The sequence below is a fragment of the Schistocerca serialis genome, chromosome 1 (genome assembly GCF_023864345.2).
Source record: "Schistocerca serialis cubense isolate TAMUIC-IGC-003099 chromosome 1, iqSchSeri2.2, whole genome shotgun sequence".
NCBI classification, from domain to species: Eukaryota; Metazoa; Arthropoda; class Insecta; order Orthoptera; family Acrididae; genus Schistocerca; species Schistocerca serialis.
Window position 1 is genome coordinate 575,172,273 of NC_064638.1, and position 22,815 is coordinate 575,195,087.

At 38.5% G+C, this 22,815-nt stretch overlaps 1 protein-coding gene across 3 annotated transcripts in view; it reads right to left on the reverse strand.

Moving 5' to 3' along the window:
* The window catches only part of LOC126476428 (cyclin-G-associated kinase), a 264,992-nt gene that overhangs the window by 216,764 nt on the left and 25,413 nt on the right, over positions 1 to 22,815 (reverse strand). For all 3 annotated transcript variants that reach the window (XR_007586987.1, XM_050103541.1, XM_050103542.1), the window contains exon 7: positions 16,029 to 16,254. Coding sequence is in view for 2 of the 3 variants with exons in the window: in XM_050103541.1 (XP_049959498.1) it covers positions 16,029 to 16,254 (226 nt within the window). In the remaining variant the exon portion in view is untranslated. The remainder of the gene's footprint in view (positions 1 to 16,028; positions 16,255 to 22,815) is intronic.

Here is a 22,815-nt window from a genome sequence, read left to right on the forward strand (position 1 = left end):
CAGCTGTGACTGTTGGTGAGTTTATTTTGGGGAGACAGTGCATCTTGTCAGAACAAGGCTAAAAAAAACACCAGTGTCACATATTACTGACAACATGATGAAGCTGCAGAGGCTTAACACCAAAACGAATACTCAGTCTGCAGCTGTGGACACTTCTGTGGAAGGCATACAACATATCGAGCCATCTTAATGCCACCAAACACTGGGAGAGATGCACTAAATCATGAAATCAGCTCCTTCTGGTTCATCAGTGTGGGCCAATGAAATCCAGTCTTAAAATTACTACTCCATTTTCGACAGTCAATCATTTGACAATTTTTATTACTGTAACCTCATTTAAGGAATTGCAGGGGAAGGAGTGAAGACAGGATATAAAAGTTAAGTTGCATTACCCCCGTAGTATTACCCTCAGTAGAAATACCTTATGGGAAGCCACTTGCAATAGCAGATGAAGTGTTCATTCAACATTTACTGTATGATGCACTACACAGCTGTAAAACCCACAAATATCCAATGTTTGAAGGCTTGAATGCAATACATCATCTTTACATAATTTTGAATTTCAGACAAGAAAGATCATGTAAAACTGCAATCTTAACAATTCTTCTGTCTCTTATCTTTGATATATCAGTGCCTTTTGGTCATGCATATCCGTTTGGTACTTCGATTGAGAGAGAGAGAGAGAGAGAGAGAGAGAGAGAGAGAGAGAGAGAGAGAGAGGGGGGGGGGAGATTATATAAAAACAAAGATGAGGTGACTTACCGAACAAAAGCGCTGGCAGGTCGATAGACACACAAACAAACACAAACATACACACAAAATTCAAGCTTTCGCAACAAACTGTTGCCTCATCAGGAAAGAGGGAAGGAGAGGGGAAGACGAAAGGAAGTGGGTTTTAAGGGAGAGGGTAAGAAGTCATTCCAATCCCGGGAGCGGAAAGACTTACCTTAGGGGGAAAAAAGGACAGGTATACACTCGCACACACGCACATATCCATCCACACATACAGACACAAGCAGACATATTTATTGGTCTTTAAATAATTTTTCCCACGTGGAATGTTTCCTTCAATTATATATATATATATATATATATATATATATATATATATATATATATATATATATAGAGAGAGAGAGAGAGAGAGAGAGAGAGGGAGGGTGGGGTGGGGTGGGGAGGTAGGGGTATGAAGAACCCAATGATGCACAAGGTTTCTACACACATTCTTCTTTATATGTGCCATATGACAGTCAAACATATTCTCAACAACATCAACATGCATAAGATATATGAGCTTCCATAGACCTAGTAATCTGAGCAAGTCAAAGAACATATTACATTAAATACTTTTAACGAATTTTCAATCTGCATTCAAGTTTGTACTGACTATGCTGCTGCTAGTTTCTTTACAACTTGATTAATCTTATAACTCCACTTTAACAATAAATTGCAAGAACTTATTACAAAAGGTAGCAAAGAAATTTTAATTACTATATGGTCTGAACAAACACATTGTTTTTTGACTGTTGTTGAAGGTGATTGAACGCTTTGGAATACTGACAGTGAGGTCTGACAAGATTGTACTGTGTGCCTGTGAATTCCTAAGGGACCAAACTGCTGAGGTCATCGGTCCCTAGAATTAGACACTACTCAAATTAACTTATGCTAAGAAAAACTCACACACCCATGCCTGAGGGAGGACTCGAACCACCGGCAGGAGGAGCCACGCAATCAGTGACATGGCGTCTCAAACCGCGCAGCAAAATTGTACTGCATGAGATGTAGGACTCAGAAGGGGAGGAAGTACTTCAAATTCCTGTCTCACTACTTACAGATTTTCTACTGGTTGCCTGAATAGGTTAGAGAAAAATCAAAAAGGGGCCATTTGATGGAAATAGTGATAATCCATACTAATATCATAAATGCAAAAGTAACTCAATCTGTTAAGCTTTCACAACTAAACTGCTCAAAAGATTTTGACGAAATTTGGTACTGACATACCTTGAACGCTGAGGAAGAACACAGGCTACTTTAGGAAGTGTGCAGTAAAACATATTTATTGATCTGAAGAATATAATGTAAAATATAGAACAATAATTACTCTTTGAAAAAGCTAATTACTCTTTGAGCTGTAGCACCACATTTTTAAAGCTTCTATTCTCTTCTTGTCTAAACTATTTATCGTCCAGGTTTCACTTCCACACACGGCTACACTCCACACAAATACTTTCAGAAACGACTTCCTGACACTTAAATCTATACTCGATGTTAACAAATTTCTCTTCTTCAGAAACGCTTTCCTAGCCATTGCCAGTCTACATTTTATATCTTCTCTACTGCGTCCATCATCAGTTATTTTGCTCCCCAAATAGCAAAACTCAGTTACTACTTTAAGCGTCTCATTTCCTAATCTAATTCCCGCAGCATCACCTGATTTAATTCAACTACATTCCATTACCTACTTTTTGCTTTTGTTGCTGTTCATCTTATATCCTCCTTTCAAGACACTGTCCATTTCGTTCAACTGCTCTTCCAAGTCCTTTGCTGTCTCTGATAGAACTACAATGTCATCAGCGAATCTCAAAGTTTTTATTTCTTCTCCATGGATTTTCATACCTACTCCGAATTTTTCTTTTGTTTCCTTTACTGCTTGCTCAATATACAGATTGAATAACATCGGGGAGAGGCTACAACCCTGTCTCACTCCCTTCCCAACCACTGTTTCCCTTTCATGGCCCTCAGCTCTTGTAACTGCCATCTGGTTTCTGTACAAATTGTAAATAGCCTTTCGCTCCCTGTATTTTACCCCTGTCACCTTTAGAACTTGAAAGAGAGTATTCCAGTCAACATTGTCAAAAGCTTTCTCTAAGTCTACAAATGCTAGAAACGTAGGTTTGTCTTTCCATAATCTTTCTTCTAAGATAAGTCGTAAGGTCAGTATTGCCTCACGTGTTCCAACATTTCTACGGAATCCAAACTGATCTTCCCCAAGGTCGGCTTCTACCAGTTTTTCCATTCGTCTGTAAAGAATTCGCATTAGTATTTTGCAGCCGTGACTTATTAAACTGATAGTTCGGTAATTTTCACATCTGTCAACACCTGCTTTCTTTGGGGTTGGAATTATTATATTCTTCATGAAATCTGAGGGTATTTCGCCTGTCTCATACATCTTGCTCACCAGATGGTAGAGTTTTGTCATGACTGGCTCTCCCAAGGCCGTCAGTAGTTCCAATGGAATGTTGTCTACTCCGGGGGCCTTGTTTCGACTCAGGTCTTTCAGTGCTCTGTCAAACTCTTCATGCAGTATCTTATCTCCCATTTCATCTTCATCTACATCCTCTTCCATTTCCATAATATTGTCCTCAAGTACATCGCCCTTGTATATAGACACTCTACATACTCCTTCCACCTTTCTGCTTTCCCTTCTTTGCTTAGAACTGGGTTTCCATCTGTGCTCTTGATATTCATGCAAGTTGTTCTCTTTTCTCCAAAGGTCTCTCTAGTTTTCCTGTAGGCAGTAGCTATCTTACCCCTAGTGAGACAAGCCTCTACATCCTTACATTTGTCCTCTAGCCATCCCTGCTTAGCCGTTTTGCATTTCCTGTCGGTCTCATTTTTGAGACGTTTGTATTCCTTTTTGCCTGCTTCATTTACTGCATTTTTGTATTTCCTCCTTTCATCAATTAAATTCAATATTTCTTCTGTTACCCAAGGATTTCTACTAGTCTTCGTCTTTTTACCTACTTGATTCTCTGCTGCCTTCACTACTTCATCCCTCAGAGCTACCCATTCTTCTTGTACTGTATTTCTTTCCCCCATTCCTGTCAAATGTTCCCTTATGCTCTCCCTGAAACTCTGTACAACCTCTGGTTTAGTTAGTTTATCCCGGTCACATCTCCTTAAATTCCCACCTTTTTGCAGTTTCTTCAGTTTTAATCTACAGTTCACAACCAATAGATTGTGGTCAGAGTCCACATCTGGCCCTGGAAATGTCTTACAATTTAAAACCTGCTTCCTAAATCTCTGTCTTACCATTATATAATCTTATCTGACACCTTCTAGTATCTCCAGGATTCTTCCATGTACACATCCTTCTTTTATGATTCTTGAACCAAGTGTTAACTATGATTAAGTTATGCTCTGTGCAAAATTCTACCAGACGGCTCCCTCTTTCATTTCTTAACCCCAATCCATATCCACCTACTATGTTTCCTTCTCTCCCTTTTCCTACTCTCAAATTACAGTCACCCATGACTATTAAATTTTTGTCTCCCTTCACTACCTGAATAATTTCTTTTATCTCATCATACATTTCATCGATTTCTTCATCATCTGCAGAGCTAGTTGGCATATAAACTTGTACTACTGTAGTAGGCATGGGCTTCATGTCTATCTTGGCCACAATAATGCCTTCACTATGCTGTTTGTAGTAGCTTACACGCACTCCTATTTTTTTATTCATTATTAAACCTACTCCTGCATTACCCCTATTTGATTTTGTATTTATAACCCTGTAGTCACCTGACCAAAAGTCTAAGTCTTGTTCCTCCTGCCACCGAACTTCACTAATTCCCACTATATCTAACTTTAATTTATCCATTTCCCTCTTTGAATTTTCTAACCTACCTGCCCAATTTTTATGGGATCTGACATTCCACGCTCCGATCCATAGAATGCCAGTTTTCTTTCTCCTGATAACGACATCCTCTTGAGTAATCCACGCCCGGAGATCCGAATGGAGGACTATTTTACCTCCAGAATATTTTACCCAAGAGGACGCCATCATCATTTAACCATACAGTAAAGCTGTATGACCTCGGGAAAAATGATGGCTATAGTTTCCCCTTGCTTTCAGCCGTTCGCAGTACCAGCACAGCAAGGCCGTTTTGGTTAGTGTTAGAAGGCCAGATCAGTCAATCATCCAGACTGTTGCCCTGCAACTACTGAAAAGGCTGCTGCCCCTCTTCAGGAATCACATGTTTGTCTGGCCTCTCAACAGATACCCCTCCGTTGTGGTTGCACCTACGGTACGGCCATCTGTATCGCTGAGGCACGCAAGCCTCCCAACCAACGGCAAGGTCCATGGTTCATCATGCATGAGCAACATCTATTAGATGGAGGGGGTCCGACAGCAGATCAGTTCCAGTCATTCCACTAGGAAGGAAGTACACAGCTAATGTTCTCTGTAGTTCAACCATGCCAAGATGGTTAATACCGCAGGCGATCGTGTCCACATTGTTACTTTGAACCAGGAAGGGTTCTCAACAAGGGAAATGTCCAGGCATCTCAGAGCGAACCAAAGTGATGTTGTTCGGACATGGAGGAGATACAGGGAGACAGGAACTGTTGATGAAATGGTTCTCTCAGGCCGCTGAAGGGCTACTACTGCAGTGGATGACCACTACCTATGGATTATGGCTCGGACAGGGTGTATACACGGACAAGGAAAAAAAAATTCCAGATATTTCCCAGTTAAAAACACATTTTCTCCCAGGTGAAAATACACTTTTTTCGTGTTAAGTGACAGTATAATTTCCCTTGAAACTGTAAAGTTATCAATCTTTTGAATGACTATTGTTTTATACACCACTGTAGAATTTCTCAGCTCTTTAGTAAATGAAACCCAAGGAGGAAAAACAAATTTTGGAAAGATCTTTGATGTGTAGCAACATGTACACTATATATTTTCGTATTACGAAAGTATAAATGCGAAATTCAATCAAACGCCCCATGTTACTTTCTGAAGTATTGAAACTGAGATTGTGATGTGCTTTTGTAAGCCAGTCACAGTTCACGTCACATGATCTCGCCAGCCGATATTCGGAGCATATGACAGGTGATGTAGTTGGCCAATAGCAACATCACAGGTAATATTGTCTCTAAGATTTCTGGTGAAGTAGAACCACTGCACTGGCTCACCCCCCCCCCCCCCCCCCCCTCAAATAATATCACTACCCTACCGCAGCAAGAACAACTGTATATATGACAGATCAGTTCTCTGTAGTACAAGCTCTATGCTACACGCATTGTGTATATGCTAAGAGAATAAAAGCATTCATAGTAAGTGATGAGAGTGCAAGTGATTATTTATCGTCCTTATTACCATGCTGCCTCCCCACTATCTACACATCGATAAGTTGCAAGAGAAGCTAAGCTTTCACATATAATGTTGATCATTTTTGCGCATTTTACACTTAAGATACATCACACATATGTGCCAGTAAAATGTTTAATAACGACATAAATGTTTGATCTTCTGGGCTTGAAATTCTTCTAAATGGCTCGTCCTCAAAGAGTTGATTTTTATATGAGAGTCAAACGCTCTGTGATTTTAGAAATTCAATGTATGTTCTCACATATAATTCATCTTGCGTAATAAGAAATTTACTTTGAAAGTAAAGCCTAGTTTACACGACGACACTAGGTTGCAGGCAACTGTGCTACCGGCCACTGGGCATACACGCCGTGCATTTCCCAAACTCGTTGGTGAAACTAAACACTTTCGGTGTGTTCAAGCTTTGGCAACACTAGTTGCACGAGTATTGAGGTTATGTGTGTTCATAGAGTGCAGACAAACTGAAGTATGAAGTGAGGAACAGAGAATAATGTTTGCTTTTTGGATGTCCGTGCTTTGTATAGGTGTCTGTGGGATTTCAGTGACGTTGATTACAAAAATCACATCATGTGCGATCAGAACACAGATGGTTTGACAATGCAGGGAAAAATTTACTTAATTAGGAAAACATATACAGCTGAATTAAGAAAAATACAACCAACTACAATTCTGGCTGTGGAAATGCTCTCACCTGCAAGACTAAAATCCCATCGTTTAAGTTGGCCAAATTTTTTGAGGAATATTGTTGACAGGAGGGAAGGCTACAGAAATCAAGAAGCTGCATTCTTTATTCAATATTCATCTACTCAAAATGTCACAGCAGTGCTCCCCATTCACGTATGTTTGAATTTGGAAATATTGCCACTGCAAATTATCTTCAAGACAGTTGTTTGCAAACTATTCTCTTCTTAATGCGCCATGAAAAAGCATCACCACCAACTAAAACTGCATCTTCTAACATGCCAATTGTTCTCGACTGTAATGCACACAATGTGATATATAATTTCAGTTCTGGCGACACTGCTTCATGCATTATAGTATTTTTTTCTTATCGCATAATTAACTCTATTTAGAAGAAATGTGAACAATTCTTGTACCTGAGCAACCGAGCTGATGTCTTTTCTTCATCCAGCCATGAATTGAAACACGTATTTTATTTTTTCTTATGCAGCAATTCCACGCAACAAGCTTTAACTCCATCACAACTCATGCAATGTGCAACTGTTAAAACTTTAATTTCAGGCACGACTCAGGAACCCACAAAACAATGAAACTGAAGTGTATACTTGTGTTGCCGTGTCTATAGTCATATATGAAACCATTTGCGTGCAACTCATTCCACGCAACGAGTGGCGCAACCCAATGTCGTCGTGTAAACTATGCTTAACGCTTTTCAAATCACCATTTGCAATACTTTCCCGTAACTTGCTAGAAATAGGTTCGTTTCAGCAGTTGCCAGACAGCGCCAGATAACAGACTTCACCACACGTGCGCAGCTATGATAACGCAGAAGACTGTGTGTTAGTACATGTAAAACCCTGAAAGATCTTACATTATATCATAAAAGAAACAACCATATCAAAATCCTTATGGGCGATTTCAATGCACAAATCGGTAAAGAAAAGAAATATCGATATTGGGTAGGTAAATGGTCAGGGCATACACAGACCAACCGGAATGGCATGTGACTCATTGAAATCTGCAAAAACCATGACCTATTTTTCAAATCAACATTTTTCAAGAAAAGAGCCTCGGAAACGAAAACTTTGATCTCACCTAATCCATTACTAGGTGAATATCAGTTGGATCATGTAATGATCTCCCGCGTAAATACAGCAGAAATCATGAAACTTAAAGTCCTTAATGGACTAGACCTAGATTCTGACCATTACCCAACAAAATTCTCCCTAGATGTCATTCCAGAAAAAAGAAAATTCACTAAGAAATCTCCACACCGTAAATATGATGTACAAAAGATAAATGGCAATGAACAATTTACAAAAGAAACGCAAAATTTAAAACCACAAAATTGGCAACAACTGCAAGCAGGACTTTTAAATGCAGCTGAAACTGTAGCACCGCAAACAAGAACACGTAAACACCCATGGTGTACAGATGAGTGTGACCAACTGATAAATCTCAGACAACAGGCATGGCAAAATTGGTTGTGCAACAAAAATCAATAGACCCTGGAAGATCTCAAAGATACCAGGAAAACAGTCACAAAAGCAATACGAACAGTCCGTAAACAGCATGAAGACAAAAAATTGCGAGACATAGAAAATGATTTCAAGAAAAACAATTCCCAAAATTTCTACAGAGTATTCAAACAAAAATTAACAAAGTACTCCTCCATCACTCCAGTTCAAAAATGACCATGGGGAAATTGCTCATACCAACACCGAAAACTGTGAAATTCTTGCAAAATACTTTTCTAAATTACTGAATTGTGAAAAGCCTGCAGAAAAATTTGAGTTCCATCGTATACAACGAAACCAAGACTCAAAGCCACCAAGTTAATAAGAGATTAAAGAGATAATTCAGTCACTGAAAAATAACAAAGCATCAGGAGAAGACCAAATCATCGCAGAATTATGGAAAAATGCAGGAGAAAATCTTATTGCAAAACTCAAAGAAATTATACATGAAATCTGGAAAACTGAAAAAATCCCCACAGATTGGAAGACTGCAATCATACATCCTCTGTACAAAAAAGGAAGTAAAACAGACGCCAACAACTATCGTGGAATCTCTTTATTGTGAATAACATACAAAATTCTGTCTAAAGCTCTACTAAACCACGCAGAACCTCAGCTGGATTCAGAACTAGGCGAATACCAAGGTGGGTTCAGAAAAGGTTGATCTTGCGTAGAACAAATCCTTAACTTGAAAAACTCAATGAAATATTTACATAGTACTTCAAACAAAAGTTATGTCATCACGTTTGTCGACTTTAAAAAAGCATATTACAGTATAGACCGAGAATCCCTTTTTGAAGTATTAGCAGAATTTGGACTAGATCAAAAGACAACAAACATCATAAAAGAAACACTCACAGAGACCAAATCCAAAGTAAAATTTATGGGAGAATTGAGCACAGAATTTTAAATAGACACAGGAGTACGACAAGGGGATGTACTGTCCCCAGTGCTCTTCAATTGTGCTCTTGAAAAAGTTGTTAGAGAATGGAAAAAAGCAGGTGCACCAGCACACAGACTGGGACCAAGACATAAGGGCATAGAATTGCACTGTTTAGCATTTGCTGATGACATGGCGCTGATCGCACAAGACATTACCGATGCACAGAAACAGCTAGAATTATTACAAGAACAGGCAGCTAAAATAGGATTACAAATTACATTTGAAAAAACAAAATTTATGACTGACGTCAAAGAAGCACCTTCTGATCTCAAAATTGGTAATAACTACATCTCTCGAGTAAAAGAATTTAAATATTTAGGTGAATGGATTGCAGAAAATTGTAATGAAAAGAAATCTGTCAGATCAAGAGTCCAGAAAATGGAGACGGCGTTTCAGTTAACAAAAAACATTTACAACAAAAAGAGTCTCTCGTGGAACTGCAAAATACGACACTACACAACAGCAATTAGACCCGAAGCTCTCTACGCATCTGAGACACTAAACCTTCAACACAGAACACTAAAAGAGGAATTAGAAGTGAAAGAATGTAGAATAATGAGGAAAATCCTAGGACCAAGAACTAAAGATGGGGTACATTATCCAAAACCCAATGCAGAAATATATAAAAATATCTCCAAAATAACAAACACAATACGCATGAGAAGAATCCAATTCATGGGGCACTTAGAAAGAATGGACTCAAACAGGTTAACGCACAAAATCCATACATTTTTAAAGAACAAAACTACAAGACCGAACTGGTACAAACAGACAGAAAAAGACCTGAGAGAATTGGGGTCTCCAAATCTACATGATAGAAATGAAATCAGAAAAATCACAAACACACGGGGTTTTGAGGAAGAAGAGAGAAAAACTGACCGACATACATGGTCTATGCAACGAAAGCTAGTCCATTCGTTGTTTATGAAGGAATACTGGGCGAAAAGGAAGGCCAACAAATGTTGATTACACGTGGTCCTAAGTGATTCATCCGCGAAGAAGAAGAAGAAGAAAAATAAATAAGACATCAGAGGATACTGCAAGAGCATCAGAATTTTATGAACCATACTAAAATGCATAATTTGGCTTATAGCGCACATTGGCATCTCCAGATTCCCACTGAAGTAGGCCTCAACCTGACATTAAGCTTTGGTTTGGTTTTCGGGATGTACATATTTTTGGAGCACCAGTACTGTATTATCTCATGTTTGGTTCTTTATTATGGCATAATGTGATATGTGCTAGAAGATGAAAACAGGCACTTGAAATGCAGTGAACAATTGAAACTAGCCAATAGTGTGGAATTAAACACTTTCAAATAAATTGGCTGCCTCAGTGGAAAAGATTAATGAAAGCCAAATTTCTTTAGCAGACCGACAACAATAACTTCATTGTTCTGCAAGGCAATTAATGCTTGACTGTCAGAAAGGTGGAAGTAAAGAAAGATCTGAAACTAATAACATTTTAGACCTCTGTAATTATGTGAATGTATTTTAATTCTCTTGATAGCTCCTAGACACTGAAAACTTTTCTGTTTTCATTTGATATGAGAACAGTAAATGAAGAGGAAACAGCAAAATCACTAAATGTAAACATGAGTGACGGGGAGACTACCCACCTCCCCACTACAACTCTGACTGCTCTGCGCATCTGCCTCAGATCTACAACATTTCCAACACCCCCCCCCCCCCCCCCCCCCACACACACACACACACACACACACACACACACACCAACCATTTAGATAGGACACCAAAAATTTAAAAAATTGACTTTTCAAAAAATATTCATTTTTTAGTGCACATCTTTCAGAACAGTCTGATACATAAAACATGTATGTTCGAGGAAATGTAAGACATGTTATTTGGTTTCCAGAGTGCCGAAGTGCAGTGCCACGCCTTTTCACATGGCATTCTTCTATCGCACATCACTGTATTTCACTCTGTGGAATTCAAACATGTACATTTTGTAATGGATGCCATCAAACTATATTTATGACAGTGGAAATTAAAACTGTCCTGTGGTGACTCTCCTGCTCCCCGTTGTCCGGATTGACATCCTGCCGCTCTATTTAAAAAAACACCTCGGAATTAAAACTGGATGGGGTTATTTGTAACCGGAGAAAAAGAGCTTTTCAGAAAATCTGCACTCTTTATTGCCTATGAAATGAAAAAGACCTGTCTAATATTGCAGCAATTGTAACACACACCAAACAAACGAGACTGTTTTGGCACAAATGGTCATTTTTATAGCACAACAGAATACCAATATCAAATGCCTATTAGGCCTGCTAAAAGCAAAAAGCTTTATGTTAGGAAAAAGTTTCACATTTCATTCATACGCTCGAGCTTCTCAAGCACGAGATCGAAAAGTAGTAGTACCAAATGTTTGTATAAATTTGGAATCTTCATATTCATTTGTAACTTGTGTGTTGTTCTCCGTCCTCATTCTAACAAATAATCTTGTCATCACTAATTCTGTAATTATTCCTGCCATTGTCAAGACTCACTCTCTGGTTAACTTCACTAACTCTACCATAACCATCATCAGTTTAGTTATCCCGCGTTTATTCTCCTGTTAGGCATTATTAGGTGTTCGTGCAATGCTAGCCGGGGACTGTACAACTGGCCCTTACTAGTGTAGTGATCTAGCCAAAACATTTCTATCAAAATTTTGTTTTCTTGGGTACACCATGAAGATAATATGAAATTTTTCTTATCTGTTATTCCTGTTTGTCATTTATTTCCACTCTGGCAGTCTGAATCTATGGATTTCGCTAGTAATTATAACAAAGCTCATCATTCGAAAACGCAGTCAACCACTTAACAAACACCAATTGGCATTCACACGTTTGGCTTTATTCCGCTCAGCTCTTATAGCTCCATCCTGTTTTGTCACCAGCAAAGTTTATTTCTAGATGCGACCGGGATTCCTCTGGCAGACATCACGTACACTACGCACGTATTGAAAAATCAACTTATGATTCTTTCAGAAATCAACTTAGAATGTGTTAAAAAAAGTTAAAAAATCAAGAGGGATGCGTTTCAAAATTATACGAATAATTGATAGACCAACATGCACTGGAGGCTAGGCACTTTGTGAAACATGGTTTTTCCCCCCCTCAAGAACATGAATTTGCTGCCACTGCCTATACAGCTAACAGCCACACTTCTGTAGCCAGAAGCGGGAAAAGGTACTACTCATGCACGACTCAACTGTGTATGCCAATGAGCCTACTCGCAACTGCTAAAACGAATTTAATGTAAACATGAGGCCCATGAGAAATACAGGTCGCAGCGCGTACGTCAGGAGGATAGGCCAGAGTTCGCGTGCTCGCTCGCTCAGCTCAGCAGACAAAATGCATTTCTAAACCTGTTAAATCAAGGTTAGGTGTTTACACACTAATGAGAATTACATCTTGATATGATGCCTCATGCAACCGATAATCATAATGGCACAATTTTAATTTGGTTGTACCACAGTACAGCCATAACAAATTATTACTACGTCTATGGATGATCGTTCGAGGTCTGATAAACAGTAAGACTTCATAATAGCAGATTCCAGTAGAAGATGCCATTCTCGTTTACAGCTAGTTACGAGTTAATGGTGTTAAAACGCGGTGTCTGCTGAGCTGAGTGAGCAAGGGCAAGAGCACTTAGGCCTACCTTTGTGACGTACGCGCAGTGGCCTGTCTTTCTTGTGGGCCTCGATGTGAAGAGTTGTGACGTCACACTCACCAAAGGCAATTTATTGTTATGAAGCATTGCATAGTCCTCCTAAAGCCTTTGACACATTTTGCTGTTGGCAGACGCTTGTATGAGCACTGTGTTTTGTTGTTGTATGTATCGCATTTCCTTTGCAACTGAAGTTTTATTTTCGTTGTTTTCTCTCGTTCATGTGTTATTGCTGCAGTACTATTCTGCAGTAGCGGGATAAAGTAATATCCTTTGTTAGAGTATTGGTTTTTACCAGCCAAAATTATGAAAATTTAACTGCGAACTAAAACAATGAAAAAATTCCCAGGTTTTTCCCAGTTTTCTACCGGATACAAAAAGTTCCCAGGTTTTTCCCAGATCTCCCCATTGTCCCGGGTTATGCACACCCTGCTCGGAGGAATCCTGACAGCAACACCACCATGTTGAATAATGCTTTTTGTGCAACCACAGGACATCTTGTTACGGCTGCATGATGTGCCACTTCACTCCTGACGTCCATGGTGAGGTCCATCTTTGCAACCATGCCACCATGCAGTGCAGTACAGATGGGCCCAACAACATGCTGAATGGACTGCACAGGATTGGCATCATGTTCTCTTCACTGATGAGTGTTGCATATGCCTTCAAGCAGACAATCATCAGAGATGTGTTTGGAGGCAACCTTGTCAGGCTGAACGCCTTAGACACCTTATCGAACATGCCTGGGATAGGTTGAAAAGGGCTGTTTATGGACAATGTGACCCACCAACCACTCTGAGGGGTCTATGTCGAATTGTCATTGAGGAGTGGAACAATCTGGGCCAACAGTGCCTTGATGAACTTGTGGATAGTATGCCATGATGAATACCGGCATACAACAGGATGTGCTACTGGGTATTAGAGGTACCACAATCTGGACCCCCACCTCTGAGGGTCTTGCTGTATGGTGGTACAACATGTAATGTGTGGTTTTGATGAACAATAAAAAGGGCAGAAATGATGTTTATGTTGATCTCTACTCCAATTTCCTGTACAGATTCTGGAACTCTCAGAACTGAGGTGATGCAAAACTTTTTAGATATGTGTATGTGTGAAAATGCTTTTATTGGTTGGTTTGATCTATGTAATATAATTCAACATTGTTATCAATACAATGCTTATTCAATTCTCATTGTGTTTAATCCATACTTTCATACTAATAGCAGTACTACTAAATGCGAAAGTAACTGTTACGTCTTCATGACAATACCAGATGAACCGATTTTGAACTGAATTTTGATATGGAAATAGTTTGATCCCTGAGGAAAATCACAGGCTACTTTAGGAAGTTTTATCTTTTTGAGCATTGTCAACACTTTTAAATATGGTGTACAAGAGTGGGATGCATACAACACTGGATGATGGTCGGCGACTTAGTGTTTATAGATCATTCCGTGATAGTGGAAATCCAATGTTGTTGCATGCGCGATTTACGATACTGAATTCCAATATCACTTGTCAAAACTGGAGATTCTGAGGAGAGATATAGCAATAAAATCCGACGGTAAGCCCGAGAACCCTACTTAAAAACATTAGCCTATGATAAGCCTCGCAAACAAAAAGACTGATTTTGCACATGGTTCTAAGAGAGCTCAAGCTGCGAAAGTTGCTCAAGGCCACTAAACCTCAGAGTAATCTCAGGTGTGTCAGAACTTTAGTGCAGAATGATCAGGTGGTCTTATGAGCTAGAGAGACAGAAGAACAGTGACAAGCTCATCGCATTTTAGACATTAAGCGTCATGCAGTTCTTAAGCTTCTGAGACTCTTGAAGACTCACAATTACAGCATCATTTAAGGACTGTACAAAAGTGAGATATCATCCCTTAAAAGTGGAACATGGGAGGCCTTTGACGAGGCTGCATTTTTGATCTATTAACTCACTATGTTAATCATAAATTAGCCATGTTAGGGGGATGGATCAAAACATGTAGGTACTATAAGGTACTGCAATGGAATGAAGAAAAGGTTGGTCTGTGTTGCTCTGGTGGAAAAATCTCATATCTAGTACTTGGAGAGTCACAGTTACCCCTCAAAACTTTACTTCTGTACGAATGCAATGAATCCATGCATTTATTAATATAATTACACAATATAATGCATGCTTTCAGATTTGACAAAGAGCAAAATAAACACATTCAGTGTGTACCTACACACTGGCACTGCATACATTTCTTTACTTATGTCTGTATACCACTATATACACAGACATTTATAAACTGCTAGCATCATTCATTCATTCATTCATCATCACAAAACTACTGATATAACTTCTGTGGCCAATTTCTTTCCCTATCCTTGTTCAGTCTGAACTACTTCAATGTCATCACTGCAATGAGTGTTAACCCCTATCTTCCTTCTGACACAGTATTATTTACTGGCACGCATAGTGAAGAGACAGATTTCAAGAATTTCATCAAGATCTATGTCAAATCACACTGTTTTTGCTGATTCTCTCTCCCCCCCCCCCCCCCCCTCCTCCTCACAGTAAGTGCCTACATACATTATTTTATTGATGCATGAACCAGGTTCAGACTTATATTAAGTTTAGCTAAGTACTTTCTATTGTACTCTGTTATTTAGTAAGAAGAAAAATTGTTTTGTATTTGATGCTAATTACTCTTTGTACAATAGATTCCAGTGAAAAAAATATGGACATATATTTAAATCCCACTCCTCCATCTACCTCCATTTCGCCACTCCATGGAAAACTGCAAAATCCTCTATATGTTTGTCTGCTGTGTTATATCTAACATCTATGTTTAGTTCTCATTAGTTACAGCTTTCAATTCTGTCTGAAGTCAGAGTGGATTGTCTTTTTCTTTTACAGATATTTATACCAACCAGAACTTCTTACTGTTTACATCAAAAGTGAGCAGTTTATTAGGATTACACACTTTGTAAAGTTATACAAACTTTCAATTTTAATACTACAAGCTTTGAAGAATGAAAGCAGCAATACGGAAAATATTTTTAATCTGCAATACTCTACTGACTACAGACTTCATTTGATGTTTGACTTGTAAAGTCATACTTACTAATTATTTCATGGAAACATGAATATTTTGCATCACTACTTGGAATTGTATAATTGCCATTTATTATGCGCAGTTTGGCTGAATCTTCAAATGGGTGTCTCATATAACATAAGGTGTACAAAATACATCCTAGTGCCCAGACATCTGATGCCTGTGTAATAGGATAGTTGTTCCAAGTGTCTACCATCTCTGGAGACCTGTACATGGGTGTTGTGTAACGGGCCATCTGCAGAAAGGAAATAATTTAATATTAATTAAAATTAAATAAACAATCAAAGACAAGCAGCAAACACACAAAATTTATACCCATAAATATAATAGTTCAACAATTAACTGACTGGCCAGCTCAGCAAGGAAACAAAAGCATCTAATTTTTAATGAAATGACACCTTCAAGTCATCAATGGTGGGTAAATTGCAAGGAATTTCTACAAAATCTATATTTTCTTGCCTTACAAATACAAGGGCAAGATGAAAATTTTTCAGTCTGGCAACAAAATACTGTGTATTTAACTAAAAACTATGCTTTGACATAACTTTCTTTTTTAATCAATATTCAAAATTTTCCAAATTCCAAAAAAGTGATTCAGAAAGTTCTACCAAATATTCATTCACAGCTACCATAACTTCAGTAAAATGAAATTGTTTTACTTCTTTAGGTGTGGGGAAAGGATTAATTTTCAAAGAACTCATATTTAAATCCATCAAATTTCATACTGTCAAAGCACTTTTGTTGACTTTCTCTATGGCCCTGATTTTTTCATTTGCAATCAAGGCACTCTCTCATTTTTTTCATCCAGGTGATCCTAAATTTTGGTTGTATTCACCAAAAATTTTGTTACACTTTTGCAAGGTAATAAATAAGATGCTTCCCTTTCATACCCTAGGAAACACAGACCACAGCCTACGTGGTAGGTGCAATTGAATTCCACCTACTGCTTTGATTGCCGTTCAATTTCTGGCAACAAGTAGTGGACTCATGTCTCGTCCAAGTAACAAATCATTGCATAAAATCTGTTTGATTTCGTTTTAAATGGTTAAAAACCATTGCGAAATTTGTTTTTGTATTTGTTTTTAGACATCATTCAATACATGCATCACTGACATTATAACTAATTCTTCATGTAAAATGTAAAGTCCTCTGTCTTCTGGCGTGCTTATGGTGCCAGTTGCTTCACATATGCTTAATCCAGGATGTGAACTCTCATGCCATTTTCACCAGTTATCACAGATTTGGGATTATTTTTAAGGATAATTTCCACAAGACATACAATCATTTTATTTCAGCCCCTTATTTCCTATGCATTGAGAAAGCAAAAGCATATTATGAATTGTTGTTTATTTGTCTCATAATGTACATAATCTAAATAATTTGATTCAGGTGCAGAGGACTAGTCAAATTGAAGTAAAATTTCACCATAAACAAAGAACAGCTGATGTCAACACACAGCATAATAAATAATAATAATACAATTTTGTTATACATACAGACAATACAATCTAACACTTAATTACCCCTTGTTCAAATGATCATTTCATCCTCTATGAATTCTTCTATTGAATAGTAGCATTTCTCCTACAGAATCTGCCGTAGCCACGTTTTTAAAATTTCTAGCTTCATACTAATTATGTTTTTGCCCATTAACTTGTTATAAATTGTCGTCATTGTATACTGTGGAGTCTGTGCATATAATTTCAACTGGTGCGTGGGCAGAATAAAATTATTTTATTTCTTGTGTTATATGTATGGTTAAAATGATTCTCCTCAAGTATTTTTTTTTTCTGCTGTGTAGGAAGATTATAATTTCATAAATGTATATTGAGGAAACAGTTAGGATTCACATGTATCAGATAATTTTCTTTAGCAGTTTCAGTATTTGAGATACACTACTTGAACTTCCACAGAAAATTATCCCATATCTAGTGACAGATTCCAAATAATTATGATAAGAAATTTTTTGTGTACTCAAGTCAGTGGAATTTGCTAGTATTTGCATTGCAAATGCAAAACTGCTTAGTTTATTTGATAGGAAGTCAATATGTGTATTCCAGCTAAGTTCTCGTCCACATTTAGACCCAGGAATTTGACTGTGTCAACTTCTTTCATAGGTTGATTTTTATGTTGTATTTCAAGTTGCACACATTTTGAATATTTTATTTTGAAATGTACCATATGGGTTTTTGCAATGTTCAGTTTCAACCCATTTAAATGGAACCAGTTTTCTAAGGTATCCCAGTGTGCTTATGATGGAGCCCAGAATTTTTTCTGCATTGTCATCCTCAATTAAAACAGAAGTATCATCTTCAAACAGAACTGATGCGGAATTTATATTTATGAGCAAGTCATTTACTTCTTACAAACCTTCAACTATTTGTTGGCAATAATAAAAAACAAACAACTTTGTGAAGGCACGGTATTACAATTAATCTGTTTGAAAGAGCCTTACAATATATTTACTTTATAAATCTATTAAATGAAAGCTACTCTGCAGATCAAACTGATACTTTATCTGCATTATTCCACAACACATATCTACATAACAGAAACTAAAAATATTTTAAATGAATTCAATGCCATTCTCTCATCATAATTTTTTTCCTCAGCTTTTTATACAGTACAGATGTCAACAACCAAGACTTTTGTGCAATATGAGAATATGATAGCAGTAAGAGTCAATTTCCCCCTCCCCCACACAGCCCTTGACTCCTAAGCAAGAACATAATACATCGGAGGCCATAAAAACAAAATTCAATTCTTCTGCAAAACCACGTTGTTGTTGTTGTTGTTGTTGTGGTCTTCAGTCCTGAGACTGGTTTGATGCAGCTCTCCATGCTAATCTATCCTGTGCAAGCTTCATCATCTCCCAGTACCTACTGCAACCTACATCCTTCTGAATCTGCTTAGTGTATTCATCTCTTGGTCTCCCTCTACGATTTTTACCCTCCACGCTGCCCTCCAATACTAAATTGGTGATCCCTTGATGCCTCAGAACATGTCCTACCAACCGATCCCTTCTTCTGGTCAAGTTGTGCCACAAACTTCTCTTCTCCCCAATCCTATTCAATACTTCCTCATTAGTTATGTGATCTACCCATCTAACCTTCAGCATTCTTCTGTAGCACCACATTTCAAAAGCTTCTATTCTCTTCTTGTCCAAACTATTTATCATCCATGTTTCACTTCCATACATGGCTACACTCCATACAAATACTTTCAGAAATGACTTCCTGGCACTTAAATCTATACTCGATGTTAACAAATTTCTCTTCTTCAGAAACGTTTTCCTTGCCATTGCCAGTCTACATTTTATATCCTCTCTACTTCGACTATCATCAGTTATTTTACTCCCCAAATAGCAAAACTCCTTTACTACTTTAAGCGTCTCATTTCCTCATCTAATTCCCTCAGCATCACCCGACTTAATTCGACTACATTCCATTATCCTTGTTTTGCTTTTGTTGATGTTCATCTTATATCCTCCTTTCAAGACACTGTCCATTCCATTCAACTGCTCTTCCAAGTCCTTTGCTGTCTCTGACTGAATTACAATGTCATCGACGAACCTCAAAGTTTTTATTTCTTCTCCATGGATTTTCATGCCTACTCCGAATTTTTCTTTTGTTTCCTTTACTGCTTGCTCAATATACAGATTGAACAACATCGGGGAGAGCCTACAATCCTGTCTCACTCCCTTCCCAACCACTGTTTCCCTTTCATGCCCCTCGACTCTTGTAACTGCCACCTGGTTTCTGAACAAATTGTAAACAGCCTTTCGCTCCCTGTATTTTACCCCTGCCCCCTTTAGAATTTGAAAGAGAATATTCCAGTCAACATTGTCAAAAGCTTTCTCTAAGTCTACAAATGCTAGAAACGTAGGATTGCCTTTCCTTAATCTTTCTTCTAAGATAAGTCGTAAGGTCAGTATTGCCTCACGTGTTCCAGTGTTTCTACGGAATCCAAACTGATCTTCCCGGAGGTTGACTTCTACTAGTTTTTCCATTCGTCTGTAAAGAATTAGTGTTAGTATTTTGCAGCTGTGACTTATTAAACTGATAGTTCAGTAATTTTCACATCTGTCAACACCTGCATTCTTTGGGATTGGAATTATTATATTCCTCATGAAGTCTGAGGGTATTTCGCCTGTCTCATACATCTTGCTCACCAGATGGTAGAGTTTTGTCATGACTGGCTCTCCCAAGGCCGTCAGTAGTTCCAATGGAATGTTGTCTACTCCGGGGGCCTTGTTTCTACTCAGGTCTTTCAGTGCTCTGTCAAACTCTTCATGCAGTATCGTATCTCCCATTTCATCTTCATCTACATCCTCTTCCATTTCCATAATATTGTCCTCAAGTACATCGCCCTTGTGTAGACCCTCTATATACTCCTTCCACATTTCTGGTTTCCCTTCTTTGCTTAGAACTGGGTTTCCATCTGAGCTCTTGATATTCATACAAGTCGTTCTCTTATCTCCAAAGCTCTCTTTAATTTTCCTGTAGGCAGTATCTATCTTACCCTAGTGAGATAAGCCTCTACATCCTTACATTTGTCCTCTAGCCATCCCTGATTAGCCATTTTGCATTTCCTGTCGATCTCATTTTTGAGACGTTTGTATTCCTTTTTGCCTGCTTCATTTACTGTATTTTTATGTTTTCTCCTTTCATCAATTAAATTCAATATTTCTTCTGTTACCCAAGGATTTTTACTAGCCCTCATCTTTTTACCTACTTGATCCTCTGCTGCCTTCAAGGTAGGATGTGGAAAAGGAAGGTATGCAGCCCAGAAAGGAAGGAGGGCCACACTAGCTTGGGGTCCCGTGCTCGCTACGCACGTATCCATAAAAGAGTTGTGGACCCCCTGGGGGGGTTTTCGGCTATTGTATACATATACAATCAGCAAGTGAGTGTCAATATTTGCTGCGAAGATTGACAGTCACTTGCTAACCTCGACACACAATGTTGCTACCACTCCACCATACATCTACATCTACATTTATACTCCGCAAGCCACCCAACGGTGTGTGGCGGAGGGCACTTTACGTGCCACTGTCACTACCTCCCTTTCCTGTTCCAGTCGCATATGGTTAGCGGGAAGAACGACTGCCGGAAAGCCTCCGTGCGCGCTCGAATCTCTCTAATTTTACATTCGTGATCTCCTCGGGAGGTATAAGTAGGAGAAGCAATATAGTCGATACCTCATCCAGAAATGCACCCTCTCAAAACCTGGACAGCAAGCTGCACCGCGATGCAGAGTGCCTCTCTTGCAGTGTCTGCCACTTGAGTTTGGTAAACATCTCCATAACGCTATCACGCTTACCAAATAACCCTGTGACGAAAAGCACCACTCTTCTTTTGATCTTCTCTATCTCCTCTGTCAACCCGACCTGGTGTGGATCCCACACTGATGAGCAATACTCAAGTATAGCTCGAACGAGTGTTGATGGACTACATTTTTTAAGGACTCTCCCAATGAATCTCAACCTGGCACCCACCTCACCAACAATTAATTTTATATGATCAACCCGGCCGGGAATCAAACCCGGGAACCTGTAATCCACAGGCAGCAATGTCAGCCACGACACCATGAGCTGCGAACTGTAATGGTGGAGAAACTGCTCTTTAATTGGGATGCACATTAAAGATCTTAGGGAAGAATCCTTAGACAAAGCCAAGTTTATTACGCTAACTAACAATTGGGTTGTTGTGTTGTCGTCTTCAGTCCAGAGACTGGTTTGCTGCAGCCCTCCACGCTACTCTATCCTGCGCAAGCTTCTTCATCTCCAAGTAACTACTGAAACCTACATCCTTCTGAGTCTGCTTAGTGTATTCATCTCTTGGTCTCCCTCTATGATTTTTACCCTCCACACTGCCATCCAATACTAAATTGGTGATCCCTTGATGTCTCAGAACATGTCCTACCAACCGGTCCCTTCTTCTAGTCAAGTTGTGCCACAAACTCCTCTTCTCCCCAACTCTATTCAGTACCTTCTCATTAGTTACATGATCTACCCATATAATCTTCAGCATTCTTCTGTAGCACCACATTTCGAAAGCTTCTATTCTCTTCTTGTCTAAACTAGTTACCATCCATGTTTCACTTCCATACATGGCTACACTCCACACAAATAATTTCAGAAATGACTTTCTGACACTAAAATCTGTACTCGATGTTAACAAATTTCTCTTCTTCAGAAATGCTTTCCTTGCCATTGCCAATCTACATTTTATATCGTTTCAACTGGCAATTATGAAATAAAACATGATTTATTTAAGTGTTCCTATCTTGTTGTAATGACAGCATTGCTAGCAGTAAGAGACTTAACAGCTACAGCTCTATTGGTGAACAGAATAATTATCCCAAGAAAGAAGGTTAGGGGAATGGGAAACTTTGATTGTCAGCTCTTAATTAGAACAGAGAGTCTTTCTCTCATGTCTGTAAAGAATGGACTGTTCGTATTTTATGACATAAATAGTTTTTTAATCTGTGTATCTCCCACATTATTGCTTAACATGTGACCTAACACACTACATGTTGATTTATTACAAATATTTCTACATTAATAGTATTTTCTTATATACTTTTTCCTCAGTTAAGTGATAGTTTTATGGGAGAGAGCACTTCTGCAAGCATCGAAAATATTTGGGAATTTAATGACTTCAATGGACCTAGTAGGTCCTAATACAATTGTGTGTTTCAAATGAAAAGGATTTATTATTTCTCTTTAAAAATATGTAATACTACAGAACCTCAAGTGACTTCCAACTTTAGAGGAACTTTAATAAAGGGAGAA